This window comes from Belonocnema kinseyi, chromosome 4 (genome assembly GCF_010883055.1).
Source record: "Belonocnema kinseyi isolate 2016_QV_RU_SX_M_011 chromosome 4, B_treatae_v1, whole genome shotgun sequence".
NCBI lineage: Eukaryota > Metazoa > Arthropoda > Insecta > Hymenoptera > Cynipidae > Belonocnema > Belonocnema kinseyi.
Genome location: NC_046660.1, coordinates 137,385,875 through 137,411,013, shown reverse-complemented (window position 1 = coordinate 137,411,013; position 25,139 = coordinate 137,385,875). Strand labels below are relative to the sequence as shown.

Below are 25,139 nucleotides of genomic sequence, written 5' to 3'. Positions count from 1 at the left end.
ATTGTATAGAATTGTTAAGCCTCCCTCCCTACCGTTGCTATTGGGAAGAAAAAAATTTTCATTGAAATATTATTATTGACCAGCACTATTATACGCGCACTACATCGCGCAGAAAACATAGCATTGACAATTAATAATATGCAAATATAAAAAAGGTTTTAAGTGTTCTAATTGTACAGTTTAATCACTTCAAAAGATAATAATAATTTGAGAGGCATAATTTCATTTTTCAAGCAAAACGTGTTTATTTTTTCACTAATTAATATGGAAAAGATCATGGGAACTAAAAAAACGCAACCTCACAAATATTTAGTTTTTAATGATTGTACATCCTCTTGAATTGCTTGAAATGCTTCTAAACTTTTTCAAATCCTTTTGAATTATTTTTACTTCCTTAAAATCTACTGTATTCCTCCAAATTTCCAGATATATCTAAATTCATCTTAATAGGTTATATTACCTGAATTCTTTGAATTCGTGGAATTTTCTAAATTTTTAGAACTCCCTGAATTTAAAGTAATTTAAAGAATTCATAAGAATTGAAGGAATTCATAAAATTCTACGAATTCAAGGAATTGCAAGGATACAGAAGATTTAAAGGAATCCAGGGGATTTAGAGAATTCGAAAATTTTCAGGAATTTAGAATAATTAAGGATTCCTGGAGATTTATATTATTGAAGGATTTCAGAGGATCCAGATTATTTTTAAAATTTAAGCAATTTCAGGTAATCAGAATATTTCAGAAATTCTGTTAATACAGGGATTTTCACGAATTTAGAGAATACAAGGAATTAACAATCTTTAAGTAATTCTGAGAATTACTGATTAAGGGAATTTTGAGATTTTCAGTAATTGAGAAAATTGAAGGATTTTATTGAATTTAAAGAATTTTAGGGATTTTAGAGCTTTTATCGAATTCGAGAAACTTTAGAAATTATGGGAATTCACAATTTTCGAGGACTTAATTGAATCAATAAAAAACAAAATTTTTTTAATGAAACGTTCTATATTAAAAAATTGTCGATTTTTAAGTTGTAAAATTTAGTAATCTTCAGTTTAAATGCTATACATCAAACTCTGGCTTTCAGTCTCCCCGTTCTCAGCCTTCCTAGAACTGCCGGCTCACGCAGTTTCTCAGGGTAGTAGGGCGAGAGCGATTGCGACATTATATATATATATATTTCAATTGGTAACGAGTCCGAAGGCCCTCACTGTTTACGTTTCTGTCCGCCCGAAATCACTCCAAGGCCATTTGAAGGCAGCCTCGGACAATTGACTGAAAGCGAGTATTTGGTGGATGTGGTGAAATTATTTAAATTGGTAAGCCTAAAATTAAATGTTCTTAATTTTAATAGCCTCTATGACTTCAAAAGCGTAAAATTTTAAGTATTCTTTATCTATAGCTGATTAAATTGGATGTGTCTAGTCATCCTAAAAAAATTGGTGTAGTACCAAATGAGGATGGACTAGTTGTCCCGAATATTTGATGGAGCTAGCCAATCGTTTAAAAATAAGTTCACAACTCATCCCTTTTCGAACCCCCCAGTTTTTCAGGAGGACTAGATGCCGGCATTAAAATGATTTAATTTCAAACGCTTATTTGAGAACTTGAGGAGTTGTTTAAAAAAATATAATTATTTTCAAACGATGTAATTTTGAAAGATTTAAAAAGGAATTTAAAATACTTTTTTTAAACCTGGAATTAAAAATGAAAAAGCATCTCTGCCAATCAACTTCATGCTGCAAACAGAATGTATTAGCTGCGATCAGTAACAAAAATTATTCTGCACACACTAACAAAAAAGAAAGTTCCAGGCTGTTCAACATTTTTTTAAACTTTAAACGAGGTTACCTCGTACGTCATTTTTGTCATAAAGAAGGTGACTTGCTTCTCTCTTTTATTTAAAACAGAAAATGAAGAAAACAACTTTAAATTAATTTTCCCAAGGATTTTTATTTATTTTTGTTCCGCACTAGGCCAAATTCATGTCACCCTGGAAGAAAGTAAACTTGTCAAACGAATAAAAAAGTATAATTAAGAATTGATTCGAAGAAAAAAAATTACTTTACACAGCCCTAGCCTATTATTCTGGTGGAGTGGCGCGACTACCTGAAAATCTTACCAAAGGAAGACAGATATGAGAGGTCTTTCAAATAAAAAGGATAGGGGTTTAGCGTTGTGAAAAATAAATATAGTATAAAATTTATTTAGATGATTATACAATTTGACCCTATATAAGGAGAAAAAGAAATAAGTTGTCACATTTCACAGGTTAAAGTAATGAAAACCTCCCTTTATAAGTCGTTACAATATTACCATAAAATAAAAGAATCTTCACTAAATCCAAAAATACAGAGACGAGATTATTGCGCGATCTCCACCCTATAGCGAAGAAGAACTTTATACTAAACACTTAATAAAATAAAATAAAACAAGTAGTGCCACCCACCGTTACCAATAGTCCTGAGCAACCTTGTACAAAAAACAGCAGCAGATTTAAAATGATACAATTATATTACAATTATATTACAATACCACTCTGTGGTGACAAGTTCAAGAAAACGTCAAATATAAAATAACAAGTAGCCGCAAGTAGTCAAGATGTAACATCTGCGGTTTCGCAGAATCACGGCGGATGGAGGGAGAGTTCGGGACTTCCATGCCCAAGAGACGGTGATAGTTGTGCTGTGACGAATCCAGGGCGTTGAGACTTGAATCTGACCAAGTACAGAATTTGGAAAGCAGGAGTCTTATCAACATTCCACTTTCCGTAAGCAACCCAGGGTTACGGTTGTACACGTGCGACCGCCACCCGCCTTGCTTCCCCGTCGTTGGTAGCGCCGATCCTTGGTGATGAATTATGCTCCAGAGAAAACCACTCCTTCCTCCATTTCCCTTCAGAGGAAACCCTGGGAGTTTTGCTCTCAGCCACCGGACGAAAACAACCCAGGTGGTAGGCGGCTTATTTCGATACTTCTTTCCCAAAATCAAAATTAAAAAAAAAAAAACTAACAATCAGTTGCTTCAAAGCAGAACTATACGCTCTTAAGTTCAAATCCTAAGGAAGAAAAAAATCAATAATAAGAAAGAAAATATTAAATTGAAAGAATCATTATGTGTCCACAAAAAATAGAAGTAAAACAGCAAGAAAATCATAATACTAACCACCGAAAAAGAATAAAAAGAAATATATAATTTTTATCCAAATTAATCCCGTAAAATTATCACATATGTGACATAAACCTGCGACAGTCGCAACCTAAAAAAAATAAACGCAAAACAAAAAGAAAAATATTCCATGACAAAAGGAGAGGGCAAGAGAAATGAAAGGAATAAAAAAAAGACTGCCCCTGGCGAAAAGTCATGGTTTATAACTAAGATTGTTCCCTAGCACGTCTTATGGCATGTCCTCTTGCCAAGAGGCTCATAAGGAGCAACCACAGTCACGAGTATGGACCCACCACACCCACATAGCGTGCAGAATAATTTTATCTTTTTAAAGGCAGTCCTCCCATTCATGACCTGTGCCGATACAACTTGAGGACCGAAGAAACTCACGTGCCCACCTCACCGTATCCGCCAGCATGGGATCGACAATCGTGGGTAGCTCAGCAAGGTCCTCCTGGACCAAATCTAGAAGGTCCTTCTGGATCGCTACGAGAAAGTTCACCTGGACCACTGGTCAATTTTGGGCCGATAGTCCACCTCTTAACAACAGTGCTGGTGATGGCTCTGCGGGTATCCTAAGAAAAAAAAACAGAACATGCCAGTTTTCATGCACTAAGCAAGCAGAAATAATCATATCAGTGAAATAGGACCGAATAATGACTCTGTATAACGTGATACGTATGGTTTAAGATCCTTCACGTTAAAAGCAATGAGTGACCTTCCATTATTATTAGTTAATTCATAGACTAAGTGTGAGCGTACCCCCATGATGCGGAAAGGTCCATTTAAACGCTTATTTAGCTGAAACGAGATTCTAAATAAAGCGTAGCTGTTTTCGCAATTCTCTTAAGCGCTCCATATGCTCTATATATATTCCACTCTATCGGGCTCGGGATTATTAGCGAGGCTCTCCTCCTCACCTCGGAGGCTTGTTTTCGGCTGCTATTTCCTCTCACAATTAAAAAAAGGTTGAACTTACGTTAGTGGTAGTATTGAACGCGATATTGTAGGTTTACCTAAATTTATGGGGATGACCATTCCTTTACGAGATGAAAATTTAGTCGCGTGAGCTTGCGGGTTGTTTACTGGGCTAGTGGAGTAAAGCATATGATAAAATCCGGTAAATTCAGTCTTAATCTTATTGATGAATTCCATTTCTTTTTCGGTGTAAATCTACTCGGATTTACTTTATCTTGAAATAACCAGGTCTTTCAAGGCCTCGCCTATATTTTTTGCGTAGGCTGTACGTGGGCCTTTATACTCGATCCACTTAGTGAAGTAATCGTGAAAGAAAATCACGTGGCAATTACCGGCTATACTACGAGTGTAAGGGTTCATGCAGTCTAAATACTGCAAGGCTTATTGTTATCTCATACTCTTCCAAATTAGCTTAGGATGAGCCTGTTGTGAAACCTTCGAGCGCTAAAAAAATATTGCATCGTTTCATCTAGTTGACTAAGTATCTAGAAATTCCAGGCTAATAATGGCATAAGATTTACCTAGCATATGTCTTTTCTACACCTAAATGCCCTGCCTGACATACTTCGTGTACTTCGGTCAACACTTGTCGTCGCTTATCGATTGGAAACACTAATTTCCACGCTTCTGCATCTTCAATAATAGGGTCCATTAGGGGGTTTGGTCTAAACACATATAATTTTCCCTCTAAAATTTTCTACTTGTGATACATTCAAGGAAAATTTTGAATATCCTTCAAGCGACAGCAATGCCACTGATCATCTATTACTTCAGCTCTACAGACAATTCGCTAAAGGATCGGTCGGAATATGCAAATTATGCATTCACAATTAACTGCTATGATATGTGATAATCGTGAATTCAAAATCTTCAAAAAAATATTCTTGCTCAATAGTTGAATATCGACATTCGGGTACCAATAACATGCTGCTTGTGAAGGCAATCACTCCTTCATATCCCTTAATTACATGTGTTAGAACCACGCTTGAATAAAAAACTGCTTGCGTTAACTTGTAACTTCCGTTAATTGTCCAGTTACCCCGTTGCAAGTCTGGAACGCCCTATTTCCATCCAAAACTACCTAAAATTCTCCAGAGCACATGCTACGGCTCTTCTGTAGTACTTTATCGCGCAGTGCAGGAAAGGCAGCTTCCTAGCCGCAAGCGACATGAGTTTGGGCGGTCGCTTTCTATAAAGGACCCTATAAGTGTTCCTTTACAGGATACTTTCAAAGGCGATATGCATGGAAATTCGTAAAACAAATTTCGGGCTGACCCAACCTAACCTAATGATCGCTGATTGTCTATAGGCGAATCTAGCCAGGACTTATTTCCCTTGGACTTTCGTACAGAGTCTGAGCTATTTCACAAGTCAAAGACATACGTAAGGGTAAACGATTCTTTCTGTTTGTAAATTCGTTGCGCAATTGATTTTTGCAATAAACATTAATAATTAATCATTTTTATTAACACAATTAGATGCAGCTTTCTCTCATGAATTTAACAATACCAAAGCACTCATTTTTCATAAAAATTTCACTTATGTACACTCAGACTCGGAAAGTATGAGCTTCAAAGTTACGAACGTTCCACACATACGAGCGTTCCAACTTCAAACGAGCTTGAGGCATTTTCTCCCCTATACCCCCCACCCTTTTCTAGAGTCGCGCAGCGATACTGAATTGCACACACGAGCGTTTGCGAAGTAGGTCTGGGTGCTTTTTCACGCATTATCCTTGAAATCTATGGGTCCAAGGAGTGGGAGCTTCTTTTACGGTCGTGTCTTTGGAGACCCTGATTCCTGAACCTCTCGGTACCTGAAGTACGTATCTTTTGAGTTTCGCTGGCAGTATATTTTAAAAGTTATTTGTAAATAGTTCGAATAACTTATTAAAACGTGAACATTATTCAGTAACAATAGGTTGTATAGTGTGTCTCAGGCCTGTCTGAAATTTCAAATTGTAGGAAATTTGTTTAATTTTATGAGATTCAAAATAGATGTTTCACTTTAAAAACTTAACGAAATACATGCTCATGTTATATAAATAATCATTATTTATCATTTATAAATCACATTTATATATAAAGTGTTAAACAACCGCAGCATGCTCCTACTGGGAGGAACCGTTATCTAAAAATGACACCGGCTCCCAGTGGATCCTGTGGATCTCCCGACCGTGATGATGGTCACAAAGTAAGATGAAATCACGACATGCAAGTGCCTTGACATATTTTTGGAATGCTGTAATTGCTTTGAGGTTACGAACCAGTGATAGCTTCGCACCTCCGAAAGTACCGATCACAAGGAAAATTATTTAAACGAGTATTTTGGCTACAGTCGTTGCTGCTGCCTTTGGAGGTCTTGATACCTCTGCTTCTCATCCTTCTTATCCTTATTATCCTTGTCCTTCGTCGACAATTGACCCTATCTCCCTCGGAGCGTTCGGCCGATTAGGTTCGCGGACAACACCGTACGAGCGACAAAGGTTGGAATCAAGTAGCTTTTGGCGGAATTTTTCTAACTCTGCTATAATTACTTTAGCTTTTATAAAAGAATCATCTTGATAGAGTAATCCACTTTCTCCTCACTCTGCCATTTGCAACGATGTAAGCTGTACTTGGGAACTTCAATGATCTTTCGTTTCTTCAGATGAATTTTTTCACACCTGTCCAATCAAAACCCCATACTAATGTCTCCTGTGTAATGCTTGGCGACATTTAGAGCACTCCAAAGTTTGCTTTTGCCAGAAGCCACAGAGGTATCCAGAAGAATTTGCAAGTGCGAGCGATATTTTCCACTCGAGATTTTTCAGAAGAGATAGTGAATCTAGTTTTCTAAAGAGGCATTAATCTCCCTATGCATATCACTATGTGTGAATGAGCCTTCAAGCTTTCCAACAGAGAAATGATGAGTCTATGCCAGGTTGAATCGAAAGGTTTCCAATACCCAATCCAGGTCATCGAAAGGACGCCGCTGATAAGCTTCGGCGTCTTCGTAGACGAACCTGTGAAATTAGCAGGTTCTCTCGCCAAATAAATAACTATACTCTTGCAGGAGTATAGTGCTTTCAAACAACAGCCACTGCGTAAACTACTTCCGCCAGAAATTCTTGATACCATCTGGTCCTGCAGCGTAAAAGTTCTTCACAGCTCTAAGTGCTTTTTTCATCTCTTGAGCTGTGATTGATGAACATTCCTCGGTGCAATTGCAGAATAGGGGTGTCACCTGTTTTTTGGCTCAAAAACCAGTATTTTTCTACAATAAACTATTAGAATCCTTAATTGAACGATGAATGTATAGATTTGATTAGACAGAAGTTAAAAATTGTTATTACTTTTGTTACTGCGATATCTTAAATATGGATATGTCACGATATCGGCATGGTCATATTTAACTCACCGTTTAGGTGCTTTTGCCATACGGCCAGAAACACCCTGCCGGATCGAAGGAACCGACTGGAGCTTCTAAAAAGTATCCGTAAAGACCCCATTCGGTTCCTTTTTAAAAAACTCTGAAAACAGCAAAATGAAATTTGAAATTGTTGAAATTCGCATTCTGCGTTAAAATTCCCTATAGAACGTCACAGAATAATCGCAATAGTTTTTTTTTGCAACGGTAAAAAGTTTAAAAAATATAATACGTATAACGCCTGTTGACTGCTACTTACAGGCGATACGTTTTAAGGGTAGCAGACAACAGGCGTTATACGTCTTATATTTTTTAAAACTTTTTATCGTTGCAAAATAACTATTGCGATTATTCCGTGACCTTTAATGGGAATTTTAATGCAGAATACGAATTTCAACCTTTTAAAAGTTGATTTTGCTATTTTTTTGGTTTCTTTAAAACGGAACCGAATGGGGACCCAATTGGTTCTTTACGGGTACTTTGTAGAGGCTCCATTTGGTTCTTTCGGTCCGCCTGGGCACCCTTTTGACAGTTCACAAAAATAATTTTGTTCAAAACCCTACACTTTTCCAACGTTTCGTGGGGGCGGGAAGGCACCCCTATGACTAGTAAGAAGAATAATGTTGGTCAAATCACTACCCATTTCCAACTTCTCGTTAAATATGATCATTACGATATATCATGACAGATCTATATTTGAGGCATCATAATAACAAAAGTAACAATAATTTTTAATGTTTACCTCATAAAATCAATTCATTTATCCTTCAATTAAAGATACTAATAGTTTGTTGCCAAACCAAATTGTTTTTCCTGCCAAAATAGAGGTGACAGGTGTCAACCCTATTCTGCAATCTAACCCATTTCTTTTCATATGTTATAAGGTTTGCGCAAAAATCCTTGAAACGGACGATATTATCACTAACTTCTTTCAGCTCCAGTGTTTTTTTTATATAGCATGGTTGTTACACATATGCTTAAAGTTTATTTCTTTAGGACCATCCCTAGACAATTGTCCGCGACTGCTTATCAATTATTGTAAACATTTGCAGCAGAAACCCCTGATACAAAGACCCTTTATCCGCAACCCGAGAACGCGTTCGGTGGCTTTGTCATAGGCCCTTTAGTTCGATTACAAAGGAATCGAAGTTAAAACCGAACTGGTCGCCTATGTTTACGTTGTGTGAACCATTCATGTTTTAGAAATACTGACTAAGGATTGAAAAAGTTTTTTAACTTGCCTACACACACACACGTTTATGTATGTATGTGTTTGCACTACCGTCGTAAATTTATAGCACGATCAGAGAAAGTACTATTTAACCCTAGAACGACCCACGTAACTGGCTCATCCTCTAACATTTTGGAGAGAATATACTGCACGAAAAGTTTAATACAAAATTCAAGAATTTCTCCAATTTTGTACGTAGAATTCAACTTCTTACATGACCTCGGAAAGTTGCTACGGAAATTAGAATTATTTTCATAGATGTTTCTAAAGTATTATTTGCCGCCCATAGGACAGTTTATGTGCAAACTATATAGAGAGTAAGAAAGCCTACCTACAATAAAAGTAAGTGGAACTTGCAAAGTAATGTATACCGAATACAAAGATGTGAAAATCTGCGATTCAAAGATGCTATTCTATGTTTCAAAGACAAAAATTGTGATAATTTTTTTTCGTTCATATATAACCCTCAGATAAAACCAGATTTTACGTTCATACTGATTTTTGTTATGTGTTTATAGCGAGTCAAGTGAAGTATTATCGTTCTGGTAGCGAGATGATATAAATTATTCAATCTACCAGGGGGAAAATTGTATTAAGTCCTGGGAATCATTCAGTAGAGTGAACCTGGGTTTAAACTCAATTTTTAATAAGAGATGAGGAATCATAATTTGTCATCCTTATGACACATGAAAGAATGGGTGATTCTGCTTAGCACAATCACTTTCTCCCTACTTGAAATTACGATAAATGAATATATACAAAATCTCCAAATGAGATACTACAACTTTTTATATTTAATTTTATTTAATAGATGGGTATCTGCCCTAAAAAAAGAGATTTCAAAAGAAACTATCAACAAAAAGTCATTCACCTTTGAAGTACTGGATTTTAATTATTTATATCTATAAAAAAATTTGCAGTGCTCCAAAATTATTAAAAGAAAAGAAAACTATTTTTTTATGAGCCTTGTTCACGTTAAGAAAGGAAAGAAATAACCAAGCAAACGAACAATCAGCAAGGTACATGCTAACGTGCAATTTGTAATCGCTTATATCACAATTGAATAACTATAGAATCTCCTCTTTCTAGGGAGTGAGATTCTAGTGGACTATTCGTCCTTTCTATCTACCTAAAATAAATAGCTTATCCACCGCGCATGTAATTTAGAAAACCTAACAGAGTTGCTAAAAGAAGAGAACCACAGTCCTTCTCTTAGAGCTTGGTGTTCTTGCGACGCATCGGAAGAAAGAACATTACCAGTGTTACCAGTGCGCTCTGCTGCTGGTGGCGACTTAACAAATGTTCGCCGCATATTACTTACTATGTCGGCAAGTTCTATCGCTTTCTTATCGATTTACGATATACCTCCTTCACTCATTCTACTGCCCTTTTGTCCCCCCGTTTATTCAACAATACCTTTATGCTTAGCCCTCTCCTTTCCACCGCTTCACACACCTCCAACCAGTGCTCAACTTTTGCATTCCCTAACCGCATTTCATTCTCGCTATAAGACCCTGACTTCCTTGCTCTCCTTTCTCACACAAATATTGCGCTCTCGTGCTTCGCATAATTCATACATAGTTCCCGTTAAACTTTGACCTTGACCTTGATCAGTAGTTTATAATTAATTACTTATAATTCAGATGGAGGGTGTAGTTGTATACTTTTCGGCAAAGATTCACTTTTGTGTGCACTTTAACATTTCCATTATTACTACACATATCAAAGAATTTTCAGGAATCTTTTTTTTTAATTCCTTCCAATTACACAAATTTTAAATGTAAATTTAAATTTCTGTTTTTGTACCCGCTTTATTCTCCGTGATTCGACACGCTACAGTGAATCTAGCTATTCATTTATATGTAGTTTAGCATTTCTATTATTACTGCAAATATTAACCAATTTTCAAGAATGTTTTTTCACTTTCTTGAAATTATATAAATAAAATGATTTTGCTTACTATTATTCTGCTAACTAACTTACTACTATTATGCTACTACTATGTATAATTCTACTAAATTGAATCACGTGATACTTTCATAATTTCAGTTTTTGAAACTGGCCTGAATCTCATAGAAATGAACGGATAATTCGTTATGAGAAATTTGAGACGCGCCCGGGTGTCTGCCTCGTGCCAGTTGGATGAGGATTAATTGATGTGCCACGAAAGTGCACACATAGCTAACATTTAGCATCAGTGGTATTGTTCAAAGCGTCAGTCGAAATCTTCCTTTTAGTAAAAAGGATATCATATCTTCAATAATAATTAATATGGTTGAACCTTCAATTTTAGTGAACAGATTTAAATATCTGAGACTAAACGGAATTAATGAGAAACATTTCCACTCTTTGTACCAGTATAAGTGGAAATTTTTAGATATTTATTATTATTATTTAATCATTTGTTTTTTCGACCTTAGGTCGATAAAAATAAAAAGCAATACAAGATACCAAGTTAAACAAAAAGTAATTATGTGCAATCAGATTAAGCAGCAGAATAAGAAGAAGTAACAGTCACGTCTTCAGAATAAATGTTCTTATTTGTAGAATCTTCCGGACATACAATGCAACTTTGCGCAGCTCATGTGAACAATTAGAGTTTAAAAGGCTCAGCTACTGGCTCAATACTGGCTACTAATGCTTGGAATTTGAAATAATTAAATGTATAAATACATTTTTCACAATAAATAATAATTTTAAAGGGCATTGCTTTTGGTTGTTCTAATTATAAAGGTTTTAAGAAGAATCTATACTTGATACTCGTTGCTCAGCGCGTGACGTTCTCAATAAAAAGTTGTTCAAAAATTCATTATATTTATACGGAGATAGGTCAAGATAGTTCTTGGCTAGATTTAGCGTTTTATTCTGGCTTGACCCTGGTTTTTTCACTAGGCCAGGGGCTATTTTTGCCAAGCTTGGGATCATTTACGCCCAGGACGAAATTTCCACACAGGTGATTATGTGAAAAGAATAATTCTACTAGGAGACATGAATGTATGGATTGGAATCCAACCCAAGGGCACGGAAAGGGTGATAGGTAATTGTGGAGATTCAAGAATGAATATTAATGAGAAAGATTGGTTAGATGATGCTTGCAAAAGGGCTCGTTTATTAAAAATGTTGTGTATAAAAGAGCAGTGACAGGTTTTAAATACGAAACGGATTATTACCTTTTCAATTTAAAAATTAACAGGCCGCAAATTGAGAAGAAATAGTACTAAAAATATGAAACAAATGCGAATCAAGACAATGAATTTACAGAAACTAGAAGTGCGAATAGAATCTTAGAATAAGATATTGTGACAGGGTAAATGTTCACTTACCTGTCACATTAATTTAAAGTTTAGGTTGAACGGACCAAGCTTAAAAACCATCATGACCAAGAGCGGAAGTCACACCTCGAACATAGGGCACATGTCAGAAATTATACTTGACTGTTTATTCTTTGCGTACATTCGTTTCATGTCACGCTCACCACCTGTCAAATTTCGGAGAACAATAACAGCAAACTACGGAAGTTAGGGATGGGTCATCATATGAAAAATTCTAGTGTAAGCCACTAACGCCCCCGGATGAAGGAACCTACTGTCATGCATACTCCGGACATGCTACCCTTTTGTTTCCGATACCAACACGAGGTGGCGGGCCTCAAACTTTTCATCAAGGGCGTTCTTCACTCGGTCGCCGATTCACAACTCTCTCTCTCTCTCTCTACTTTGTCATTGAGGTGTGATGTCGTCAGATCTGCTTACTATCCATGGTATAGCCACCTAGAACCAGTCCAGTAACGATTTCACCTCTACAGTTACAGTACAAGTCCGATAACTTTCCAACTTCGGGACTGTAGGGGCAAAAATTCCAGGAATTGCGGACTTATTGGATGTCCCCTGTAGTAACACAATATTAGGTGCGCGCTTGCGTTAATAATGACCGCAAATCATTAGCAAAATAGCACACGTAATGGGAGAACCACAATTAGTGCGCGTGCCGTACTGGCTATGGTCAGAGCCAACGTTGCACCAGATAAAACTACCGCAGTATGTCGCCATCCTTGTCATTCTGCTAATGCCATGTCAGGAAGACGTACACCACCGAATGCATTCCTGATCTTAAGAACTCGGCTTAGTCAATGCCGCATAAAAACCGAGCAACGCGATATTGCCTCGATAAGTGACGTCACTATTCGAACTTTGCAACAAAACGATCGGAAACTTGGCAAGAATGGTCTCATCGGCCATTAGGTGGAACATCAATCGCACTCCAACTTCGAAATTCTAATATGCAGATAACTACTACCGATTCATTGGATGGAATTGTAAATTCGGTAACTCTATGTAGGGCTTATCCAGTGTCCATGAAACCTTTTATTAGTTATTAAATGTTCCTAAGGTGTATCAAAGACTTCATGGGAGAAGGTTTCGAAACGCTGAAAACGCACTTGTAGTGGATGCGCATGCATACATTATGGAAAATGGTTTCTAGTTTTAGTAACTAGAGATTTAGTTTACTGCTCCGCTACTAGGCGCGCTGTAGTTTAAAGCACGGTAAAACTTTTATTACGAAGTTTGTTTTAGGATTCAGCATAATGTTGTGCTTTTAATTATACCTATTATATCTATATTATTATTGAGCGAATACTGCTACGAAAATCAGTTAATACTTTTATTCAACGATTAATTTTAGTTCATAATTTTTCTCGATAGTGACGGTGTGACTTGGAGTTTGTTGATTTCGGTGTATAGTGAAACGTAAATGCTTGAAATTAGTCAGAGATTCCGCAGTAAGCATTTAAGTAATAAATCTATTTTTCGTTTAATTATTTTTAACCCTCAATCAATTTTATTCAGTCAAAATTATTTAAGATTCACATTAATACTGTAGTAATTTCAAATTTTTCGTCAATTGCTTGAGGTTTTGTGAACGTGCCCTGGCGCGAGCACACTGCAAGTTGAAGGTTTTGGAGCGTTACACAAAACCCACCACTTTCGTTCTTGGTCCGCCGGTAGCAAGATGTGCTAATTTACTTACAACTTCAAGTTCTATGGTCAGACTATGGACAGACTTGGGGACTTTGATCCAATCCAGCTTATTGCTTCACTTGACCTTTCTTAAGTGTTCTTTTCAGTGTTCATTTGCAAAGCGTATCAAGTCGAATTTAAATTTCGACATTTTTCGTGTGTTTTCGCTATTCATTATGTCCGACATTTCAAATCACCGGCCACGTGGTCGTCTTAATTTTCTATACCCTTCTTAATTTGACTTAAATGGCGAGTCTAGAAAATTGATCTGCGGGCCTTTTTTTTGTCTTTTTTTGTTATTTCGGTGTTTTGCTTTAGATATCATGGGCGTTGTACGATTTTTCTTTCGTGCCATTGGCCACGTGGCTAGCTTATATAGTTTTCCTTTTTTTTAATATTGCCGGGCTCTATTTATGACCAATCGTAGGGGCCCGGCTGGCTGCCAGTTTGTATCGAGTTATATACGTATTAGTACATGTGTAAGCATATACATATACGTATATAATCTATCTCATTGAAAATAACCGCCATTTAATGGGGTGGCATAAACCATGCTCGCAATTTACGAAGCATAGATGGGCAACTGGGGAGACAATAATATACAATAAAGATATAGGGGACGCATGGATTATGCTCCGGGATATCATTGTTAAGAGTGCAAATGAAGTGTGTAGCGCTGCGGTTCCAGAAAGAATGACTCGCAATGCTTGGTGGAATGATGAAATCTGCGTAGCCGTTAACAAAAGGAAGCAACCGTATCTGGATATGAGAGTTAAAAGAGTAGAGGTTTCCTTATGTCAACCTTAAAGACACACTCTGGAAGGTGACAATGTTCGTTGTAACACGATAATATCCAGATGAGATAGTAAAAATAGTTTTCCAAAGGGGCATCATTCTCTATCCATCTCAGTATGCGTGAATGAACCTTCATGTTTTCAAACAGGCAGATGCTTTAAGTCCATGAGAGGATAAATCGCAAGCTTTTCGGTAATCAATCCAGGCCATCGACAGGCAATGATTGTGAACTGCTGCGTCCCTGCAGATGCACCTGCCAAATAGCAGGTAGTGTCGACAGCCCACTAAACATTATTCTGAGCCCAATTCTTCGAACAATTCTCTCGTTTAGGGTAGCTGTAACAATGTTACACAGCGCATTCAAACAATTTATAGACATGTGATTCCCTAGGTTTGATAAGTTGGATAAGTTAGATAAGCCTTCTTTGGTAGGAATATTGTCTTAATACCAGTTGGTCCTGCAGCGAAAAGTTTTTCGTGCCTCTATGTGCTTTATTCGCCTCTTCACTGCCAAGGAGATCGAAAAGGACGACAGGCAACAAAACCTTAAAAGGGAGTCCTGGTGGTCGATGCTCTTTCAGGTGCGAAACTATCAATGGATCGTAGCCGTAAAGCTACACTCGCGTGCCCAAAACATGCCAAGGAACTTACGAGATCGATACAGAAACTATCGTCCTGGGTTTTCTCCGGGTTCTCAAGCCACACGAGGATTTTATTGGCCTATCTTTGTAATTTTGACGTTCTCTATATTCACTAATTCCACGATCGTGAAATGTGACATAAAATAATAATATTTATTGATAACCTAATTAGAGTTACCAGAGGCAAAGAGGGTAAAGCAACAAATCGAACTCATTAGGCTGTTTTTTAACAGCTCGAGATCCTTGAGCTCCCTATAAAGGTAACTCCACGGACGAGGACTCTAAGAGATTTCCTGTCACATATGTCTATATAAGAGTCCCTTTAATTCAACAATTTCAGGGAAGATAGGACTTATACTCTGCGGGGAACAATATTTTGGCTGCTTGTCAATATCATCGGCGGACATGGTCTATAGACCGCACGATAGCAGACCCTGAATCGAACAGGGGCATCACGGCCATGCTTGGCGATACGTGCACAAACTGACCTGTGTCTCTCCTTCCGTCCCAAGAACTATGCGAATTGAGTTCCGGTTCCCTTTCGGGAAGAAGAAAGCATCCGCTCTATATTTCTTAATTTTTTGCTTTATATTCAGTTCGCGTGGTCTAAATAACTTTCGAGGCTGACAGGTAAGCTGCTGTTTCTTAATAGTTTTTTCCACTTTCTTGTAAAAATGTAATTTTTTAAATTTCAGAAATGGTAGGCAAGCTGTAAGAGGCTAGATAATTTCATCGGCGTCATTAACTGTTCTTAACATATCCGGCGCGTGGATTAACTTCAGTGTTTTCTTTCATACAGGGGTCGACTAAAAGTTGAATTCGCGTGTGCCCTAAAATTCTATTTCACGTGGAGTGTAGTCAAAATGGCGGAGAATTAGCTGCGCAGACAATTAGATTGTGATTTCTCTTGTATAAATAGAATTGATTGAAACTAATCATGTCGAATATGGATTTAAGTGAGCCGTAGGCCATTCCTTTTTTTATTACATTTTTTAATTCTCCCTTATCCTAATTTTGTTTCCTAGTGATGTCAACAACGAATTGGCATAAGCCACATGATACTCCCTCTTTGGCAATTGTGTTTGAAATTGCGGTAATAGATGTCGCAGAGATTTTTTAATGATTCACCTTCTATTATGAGCCAATTATATTTTTTGTATGAACACCGGAGTTTGTTTATTACTTTCCATCACACAAGTATTATTCTTGACCCCACTACTCTATCGATCAAGCTAACCAACTTTCAGTTAACCAATTCATAACATATTCTATAACCAATTAAATCTAAAAATTTAAACAAATTGATAGTTAAAAGTGCAACGCGTTCAAGCGTAGCGTGTCGGAGAGTCGGCTCTGCTACATGTACGTAGGCCAGCCTCGTGTAGAGCCGAAAATGCACGAGCACGAACCCGAGCCTCCTCCCGAATTCACGACTCATTTTCGCTGGCTAAATGGCTCTTAGGAGTTTTTAAGTAAATGGAATTTTGCAGGGTTTCAAGAGAATGAAAGTTCATGGGGAAATTTTTAATGATTATTTTGTAATGAATTTGAAGAGAAAATTGAAAAAATATTAATAAACATTTGTACTTTCAAAAATTTTCAAGGAAGAATCTGGAAGATTTTGTGGCAATATTTTTAGTTTGGATGAATTGAAAAGAAAATCAGTACAAATTTTTTAAAATTTGAATGATTAGAAGGCTTAGAAGGTCTAACAAGGTTTAAAACAGAATTTTCTCAAGATTCGTGTAAACAATTTTCAGGATTTTCAATTTTAACAAATGTACTTTAAGGAAACATTTTAAAAAGTTTTTAAACATATTAAGGAAATTTCTAAAATTGTAAAAAATGATGTAGAAAATTTTAAAATAAAATGTCTCAATTTGGTAAGCTTAATGAATAAAAAGAATCGAGTAAATTCAAGAAATATTTAGGAGAATGGAAAAGATTCAAATCGAATTTTAAACCTAATTTTCTTTAGGAATTTAGATATTTAAACATTTTAAAACTAAACTCGAGAAGCTTTAAAGGAATTCAAAAAGATTTCAAGGAAATAAAACTATTTTTCTTAACATTCCTAGGAAAACTTTAGAAGATTGTAAATCAACTTTTTCCATCTTGAATTAAGGAAAATAATTCTTATCAAGCCTTCTTGTGTAATTTTGTTACACATTTTTAAAAGTATAAGATTGTTTTTGAAACATTTCAAAAATAATTTAAACCTGTTAAGATTTTTTTAGGAATACACGAAAATAAAAAAAATTCTTTTAGGTTCCTAGGAATAACTAAAATGATTTTTTATTTCGAAGAATTAATTTTAAGGGATTATTTTAAAAAGATTTCAATGAATTTTACACGATTTCCGAATTGTCAAAGAATCTAAAAAATTCTAAAGGTAATTTTTAGAATTTTGCAGAATTCAAAACAAAGTAGGAAAAATTCTAATAATTTTTAAAGATGAGAAGATTAGAAGGTCTGACAAGATTAAAAGAATATATTATTTTCCTGCGAGTAGCTTCCAAGAAATATTTAATAGTGTTACCGTATTTTTATTATATTTAATAGAGCAATTAAATTTGCCCTCTTATGACTCCTGGATTTAGATACCGTTTATATTTTTGCGCCCTGAAGTTTACATTTTAGACCAAAATAACATTGTTTCGAGTTTTTCGTTCATGAGATTAACTCATGAAAATTCTTATTGCTCGATTTTTAGTTTATCCTGATCAGGAAATTGGCACCGAGTATGCATATCGGTACCAATCCTGGAAGGACGATAAACCTGAAACGTAATACTTTATGATTAATAAACAAAAGGAATGAAACTCTGTCAATAACCTGCGGTTCCAAAGTTACATTAAATTGCAATTCTGTTTTCTCCACCTTAAGCCCTTTAATATTGAAATAATTGTGAATTAAAAATTCCCATGAGATATAATTGTCTCTAAGTCCAGTATCTAGTTGAGCCTCTATTAGCTCAGTTCTCATCTTGCATAAAATTACTTTTACAAAATTTTGTGAGAATTATTTCTTTTCACATCAACATGAGGAGAATGGGATCACAGAAGCGAGAACAAAATTATCTTGTTATTTTCCTAATCATCTATTTTTTTAATCTTTTTATTGTAGATAACCGATTAGTATTCTTATTTACCTAAAAACGCCTACATTCTACATTATTTTTCCCTTTCTGAAGAACTGGGAAACTTATTTTAAGTAGAGTTTTGAAAGTGACATGTCCTTCTGTAAAAATTTTATGTGCAATATTTGCCCACCGAAGTCAGTTTCGCTTACCTCACAAATATTAATTGTTGTGAAAATGGATCTGCGTTAGCGTTTACATGCCCCTCATTTTGTTCTAGCTATGAAGAAAAAAAACTACATTTAAAGATAATTGAGCTTTGAATTTAGAAAGTCATTCGTCCATTTTGGGAATTTCTTCAATTCCTTAGGATCCTAGTTTTCTATATCAAAACTAGTAGAAAAGTTCGATGGAGTTTCACCTGAAAAATTTTGACTACTGTCTTAATCCTCTTCGTTTTGAGGCCTTATTATATTAGCTCCCGTACGGTGACGGCTTGCCCATACAATATATGGTCAGAAGAATGTTTGTGCACCATCTATAGAACTTTAATAACAAAAAAACTGCTCACATTTCCTTCACCGCAAATGGAATCTCAAACTTTAAAACACACTGGCATCCTTGAGTTCCCAAAAGAATGGGTCGCGCAAGGATGAGCGAGGAACTCTCCAGTATAATTTCTAAAATTCGAGATCCCTAGATTTCAGTCACGTGAGGAAGCACCTTCAAAGTTTTGAAATAATGATGTATTATTTTATTTCAGTGATTTAAATAAAAACACTTCATTTTAATCTCTCCTCAGTTCTTCCTCCTAAGCTCTACTCTTTGGTAGCGTGGTACCATTTTGCTTCCGAATGTAGTAACGAGTCGATTCTAAGGTCCTGGAGAGTCGAGAGCCAAACTATGATATCCTGGGAATGCTCGGCACTAACTGCCTATCCCCTCGTTCTCCGGTAATCGCGAAAGCTCCTGGTCTCGTCAACTCGTCCATCCCTACTTACCAGTGATGACGCACGCAACGGCACCTGTTTCGATTAATGGTTTAAGTAACTTGTGTAATATTTTGATCAGAAATTCGCAAGTTATTCAAGAGCCTATCTATTTTCACTTTCCCCCGCTGCTGAGTGAATATTTTAAATATAAAGCAAATTTATATACTAAACCGTATCAATAGAATTGATGAAATTCAAAAAGAATTTAAACGTTAGAAGAGTTTTAGAAACGTAGAATAAAATTTAGGAGTTTTAAAATAATCTCGAAAGGTTTTAAAACAATAAACTAAAGGTAAGTCTTTGTAACATCTTAATAAGTATCGAACATATTTTTAGAATATTTTTCCTTGATTCGGGGCTATAGGGTCAAACATGGTACAAAAGACCGTCGTGAAATTTCAAATAAAAACTATACTCTGCATAAATTATTATTTTTAATGAAGAATACTAACACTTTTATCAATATTCCTAAAATTTATTTGAATGTGATACACAGTGCGCTTAAACTTTTAACTTTATGATTTTTTCATTGTCTAAAAAAACAATGAACAACTTCTATGTTTATTAAAGTATTTAAGTTGTTCATCTATAGATAATTTCAGAAAACGTAGTTACTTAAGTTAGTCTCAACAGAATCTAAAAATTTTGAAAATGAGTTAAGTTAGCACGAGCTGAAGTAAACAAAACCGGTAACTTTTTGTTTTCGAAAAATGTACACTTTTCTAATTATTTAAAGAACTGAAGAAACAACAAATTCTTAGAGAAGAAAGAAAAAAGATGAGTGGAAATTGTGTGGAATTATCAGTCCTTAAAATTAAAATTCGAATATTTTTTTGAATTCACTTTCAGCACATTTCTTCTCAGGGGGAATCCCCGCTTTTAATCGCAAGAGTTTCAACTATTTCCAATCAAAATAAGCAATGAAATAATTGTTGACAAATCTAAAAAAACATACTTTCCTGTATGCTTAAATATATAATTTTTTTACTTGTAATAAGTTGCATGCAATTAAAAAAAAGTTTATTTTAAAGTATATATAAAATTTGTCATATTATTTCTAAAAATTAGATAACATTAAAAATTGTAGTATTTAAATTCTTTTAACATTTAACAATTTAATATTAAATTTTGATAAGATATAATGTGTATGTGTGTGTGTATAAAATAAATAAATAATAAGAAAAGTCTATAAGACAAAGAATTTTATACTTTTTTGTATGAAAAAGAAATTTCTCAATATACTCCAGTGTGAGTAGTAAAAGAATTGACGTCCATTAAACATCCATAATTAATGAAAAATATTCATTTCTCCATTTGAGTGCAAAAGACTTATTATTTGATAAAAATGTTGCATAAATTTTCCTTTGAAGTTGGTAGAGAAAGGAGTTTAATTAAAAAATGAGTGGGATTTTCTAACATACAACTGCAAGAATTTCTGACCTTTCTTATTTTTATTCTTTAAGTGTATTTTAGTCTGCCTTATGTTTAGGGCAAAATTATATACTGAAAAACGATAAGAGAAATATCTATTTCCTCAGCTAGCCAATAAGGTTAAGACCAAATCTGTACAACCGTTTTTTAACATTTTAAAAAGTTTTTTGCATAATTTTCAAGGCCATTCTTTATAGCATTTTACTACCTAATGTAGATATTTGTATAATTTTATTCCTGAAACCTATTCTTTAAGGTCAAATTTGATACTAAAATCTCGAAAAATTAAAAAAAGTTACCACCTATTTGAACAAATTTTTTAAAAATAAAAACCACGTGTATATATTAAAAGAAAATGTACGAATATTGATAAAAGTATTATTATTTTTCATTATTAAAATTAATGTATACAGGGTACAGTTTTTATTTGAAATTTCATTAGTTATTAAGATAATATATATATATATATATATAAGGACTTACCTTTAGAATTGGTTGGTCTCTTTTATAATTATGAGATATTTCTTTATAAAATAAAATTGTAAAAATTAAGTTTTGTAATATTTTGATAAGTATTTTAAGACATTAAAGATTTTTAAAAGGGTTTATATATGAAGAAAGCAAATGAGTTCAAATTAAGAACTTTTCGGCTTTTTCTCTTAAAATCCCTAAAAATACTTAAATTCCTAAAAATATTTTTTAAAAACCCAAACTTTTAAAAAAAATTTTTTAAAATCATGCCGGATGTAAAAAATTAACTTATAATCTTCTAAATTTTCACCAGGAATTGCAATAAAAATAGTTTAATATCCTTGAAATCTTTCGAAATTGCCATTAAAGCTTTTAAAGTTTATTTTTTAAATTTTCAAAAATCTAAATTTCTAAACAAAAATTAAGTTTACGATTCGATTGGAATCTCTTCCACTCTTCTAAATATTTCTTGAGTTTACTTGATTTTTAAATTTTTATTAATCTTACCTGATTGAAATTTTTTTTATTCGAAATTTTTCTTTATTTGAAAATGTAACAGTCCTGTTAAAAATTTTTTGTTATTTATTCTTTGAAAATTAACCTTTCTCACTCAAAAAGTAAGCTGTTTTGGTAGAAAATTATTCTTCTTATTTAAAAATTCATCTATTTTAATTAAGAATTCATTTCTTTGGTATTTTTCTGGAGAAATTAAACTATTTTGCTGCAAATTTTTTGGTTGTAAATTTACTTTTTGAGCTGATAATGTAACCGTTTGCATTCTTATGCTCTTTCTCTCTTTCTCTCTCTCGCTTGCGCTCTCGCTTTCGTTCGCGCGCTTACTCGTTTGCTAATAAGTCTTAAATTGACTATCGCAAGAAATAGAAATAAGGAACTAGATATAAGACTTTATGCAAATAGTTGTAAATAATTGTATATATAGAAAGGATAATATTGTAAAAAAATATAGATATAAACGGAAAGATTGTAAGGAATGGAAGTCATGTAAACCCTTAGGGGAAACATTAGGAATAAAGAAAGAAGAATTAAATTATTTGTTTGCAAATACAATTTTTGCTTGAAAATTTAAATATTTTGTAGGAACTTTGTTTTTTTGGTGTGAATAACTATTTTTCAACTGAAAATTTAACTATTCAATTTTTCATTAACTTCTATCTTTTTAGTTGAAAATTCAAGTATGTGGTTGAAAATTCATGTATTTTTTTGAAATTTCATCTTTTTGAAAGAATATTAGTCGATTTGTCGTTGAATTCATATTTTTGGTTGAAAATTTTAATATTTTCTTGTAGATTCGATTGTTTTTATTTATTCAAATTTTTTTTTTTTTAAATATAAATTTAACTGTCCCATTTTTTGTTAAAAATTAATCTTTATTGCTTAAAAATTAACTTCTTTCGTTAAAAATTCTATTTTTTTATTTGAAATTTTGACTAGACAATTTTTGACTGAATACTTATTATTTTATTTTAAAATTTGTTTCTAAAGTTGGAAATTGAACAATTTTGTTGACATTTTTTTTTCTTTGAAAATTACCTTTTTAGTTGAAAATTTATCTTCTTTGGCGGCGAATTATTCTTCTTCTTTAAAAACTCATTCTTTTTTAGATGAAAATTAATTTCTTCGATTGAAAATTTGCATTATTTTGGGTTTAAAAATGAATTTTTCAACTGAAGTATAAATTAAAATTTTAAGTTAAAAATGCATTTTTAAAAGTCGTTTTTTGGTTTGAAAATTTAACTGTTTTGTCGAAAATTCGCTTATTAGTTGTTAAAAATTAATTGTTTCCAAAAACATGACTAAGATATGCAGCACTAAAGTTGAAACATTTTAGAGCCAGAAATCTTGTCTCCTATATCTATTTAATGAAGTAAATTTTATTTTCCTTCTCGCAATGAGTCTAATGATTCTAACGAAAGTCGTTATTTCAAAACCATAATATGTTTGAGGAACAGCTTGATCGTCATTCGTGAAGTCGAGAGAGCTCGGATTCCGGCTCGTGCATTTTCGGCTTTACACGAGGCTAGTCTTCGCAGCATTTAGCAGAGCTGAATCACCGACACGCTACGCTTGAATGTGTTGCTCCCATATGAGACAGTGGTGGAGACCGAAAAGTATCACGTTCTGGTGAAACCCTCGTGTATCTTGCGGAGACGAAGCGACTCGAGGATGACAGTTTTCTGCATCCATCTCGCAATTGTGTTTACATCTTTTTGGCACGCGGGTATGACATTAAAGTTATCAATCAGTGATTATTTTTCACCTCCGAGAAAATGAATCAAAAGTATAATTATTTTCACCAAATATTGTGTGTACAGACGCTCTAGCTCGATTTTAAGGTCTTGATACCTCTTCTCCTGTTGCTTCTTCTTGGCAGTGGTGTTCTAGTCAACCGGAGCCGCGAATCCGATCACAAACATAGTTCCTTTTTTTGAAGTCAAAAAAAAAGAAAATATAAGTCAGGCCGCGAGTCCGCAACGAATACTGTCTTCCGAAAATCATGGTTACAGAAAATTTGGCGCTTCTCGTTTTGGACAATTGATTCCATGTCCATCAGAGCGTACATCAGGAAGAGGTCGCGGCTAACTCCACAAAAACGACAAAGAGGGTAATAAAAAACTCTTAGGGCCACATTGAGTCGGTAGAGATACGTGTTTCACGTGCATGACAGGATCTGCACCTATCGCTGGGATATTTTTAACATAAAATGCGGTCACGGCGTACTAAGGTAAAAATCGCACAGTCCTGGCTTGCAAAAATAAAACCCACTGTACACGAATTAAGTTCCGATGAACTGGGGAAAGCAAAAGTTTACTCCTTCATCAAGGACTAACAATGACAGTTTCCATGCATTGTCTTGTCGCGTAGCTGTTAACAAAACTTTTCAACTTCTGCTTTCTTTGTTTCGTCTTTTAGAAGTGAGGCATCCAGAAGGAGTAATGCACTTTCCTCCCGCCTGATGTTGATAGTCAGCTTGCATGGATACAAGCTGTACATAAAACGATTCAGTTCTAAACAGAACCCGTACAGTAGAACCGGAACGGCGATTATATTAGTCGTAGATACCTTGTTTAACGTGTCTTCAGTGCCAAGATATCAAATAACACTTATATCCATGAGCTCAGAATCTTTGGGAATACCAATAATCTTTCCTTTTTCAGATGAATCTTGGCAGACTTATCCAATCCAAAATCCATACTAATCTTTCATGTGTACTTCTTGACGAGATTTATAGCAACTTACAGTTTGCTCCCGCTAGAAGCATAGATTTTCAGGTCATCTATATCTAACACGTAAGTCATCTTATGTTCGCGATGATTAGTGCCGCCGTAAAGGAATGATGCCCCTCTGGATACATAAACTGAACAATTGATGGTCCAGAGGCCGGATTCCTCCAAGATACCCTTACGAAGGGAACCATCTATTTTAGCAAGATTTTGGACAGGCACGTTGATTTCACATAATTTGTTGCTTTCTATCGCATGCGCTGGTAAATCTGTTATAAAACAATATCTTTAATCTAAAAATCATTCTGTCAAACCCAGTTTTTATATACAACATTTTTTTGTCAACGTGACCCTAAACATTTTCTATCAGTTCTGTGGTGTAAAAATATAATGATTTTCGATCATCACAATAGCCCTTACCTTGCAGTCACATGTCGTGCACTTGTCGTAGGGGTCCTGCCATGAGCTTCCAATGTCATGCATGATTTCCGAATAACTGCAGGGTTGAGGTTGACTGGAAATTGCAACGCTGCTGTCGTTTATGGATATTTCTCTAGCACATGGATCATCCTCACATCTTGGACAACAATCTCCATCCTCTGTCACCGGATTAAAACAGGAAACTGGTGGACACTCCATCTGCCAGCAGTCTATTTCACCGTACTAAAATTAAATTGAACATG

At 34.7% G+C, this 25,139-nt stretch overlaps 1 protein-coding gene across 1 annotated transcript in view; it reads right to left on the bottom strand.

Moving 5' to 3' along the window:
* Positions 1–3,237: 3,237 nt before the first annotated feature.
* Positions 3,238–25,139, bottom strand: part of LOC117171128 (protein kinase C-binding protein NELL1-like) — a 324,967-nt gene continuing 303,065 nt past the window's right edge. Inside the window, exons 9-10 of the mRNA XM_033358181.1 lie at positions 24,877–25,119; positions 3,238–3,745 (exon numbers count right to left, since the gene is read on the bottom strand). Of these exons, the coding sequence (XP_033214072.1) occupies positions 3,611–3,745; positions 24,877–25,119 (378 nt within the window). The 3' untranslated portion in view covers positions 3,238–3,610. The remainder of the gene's footprint in view (positions 3,746–24,876; positions 25,120–25,139) is intronic.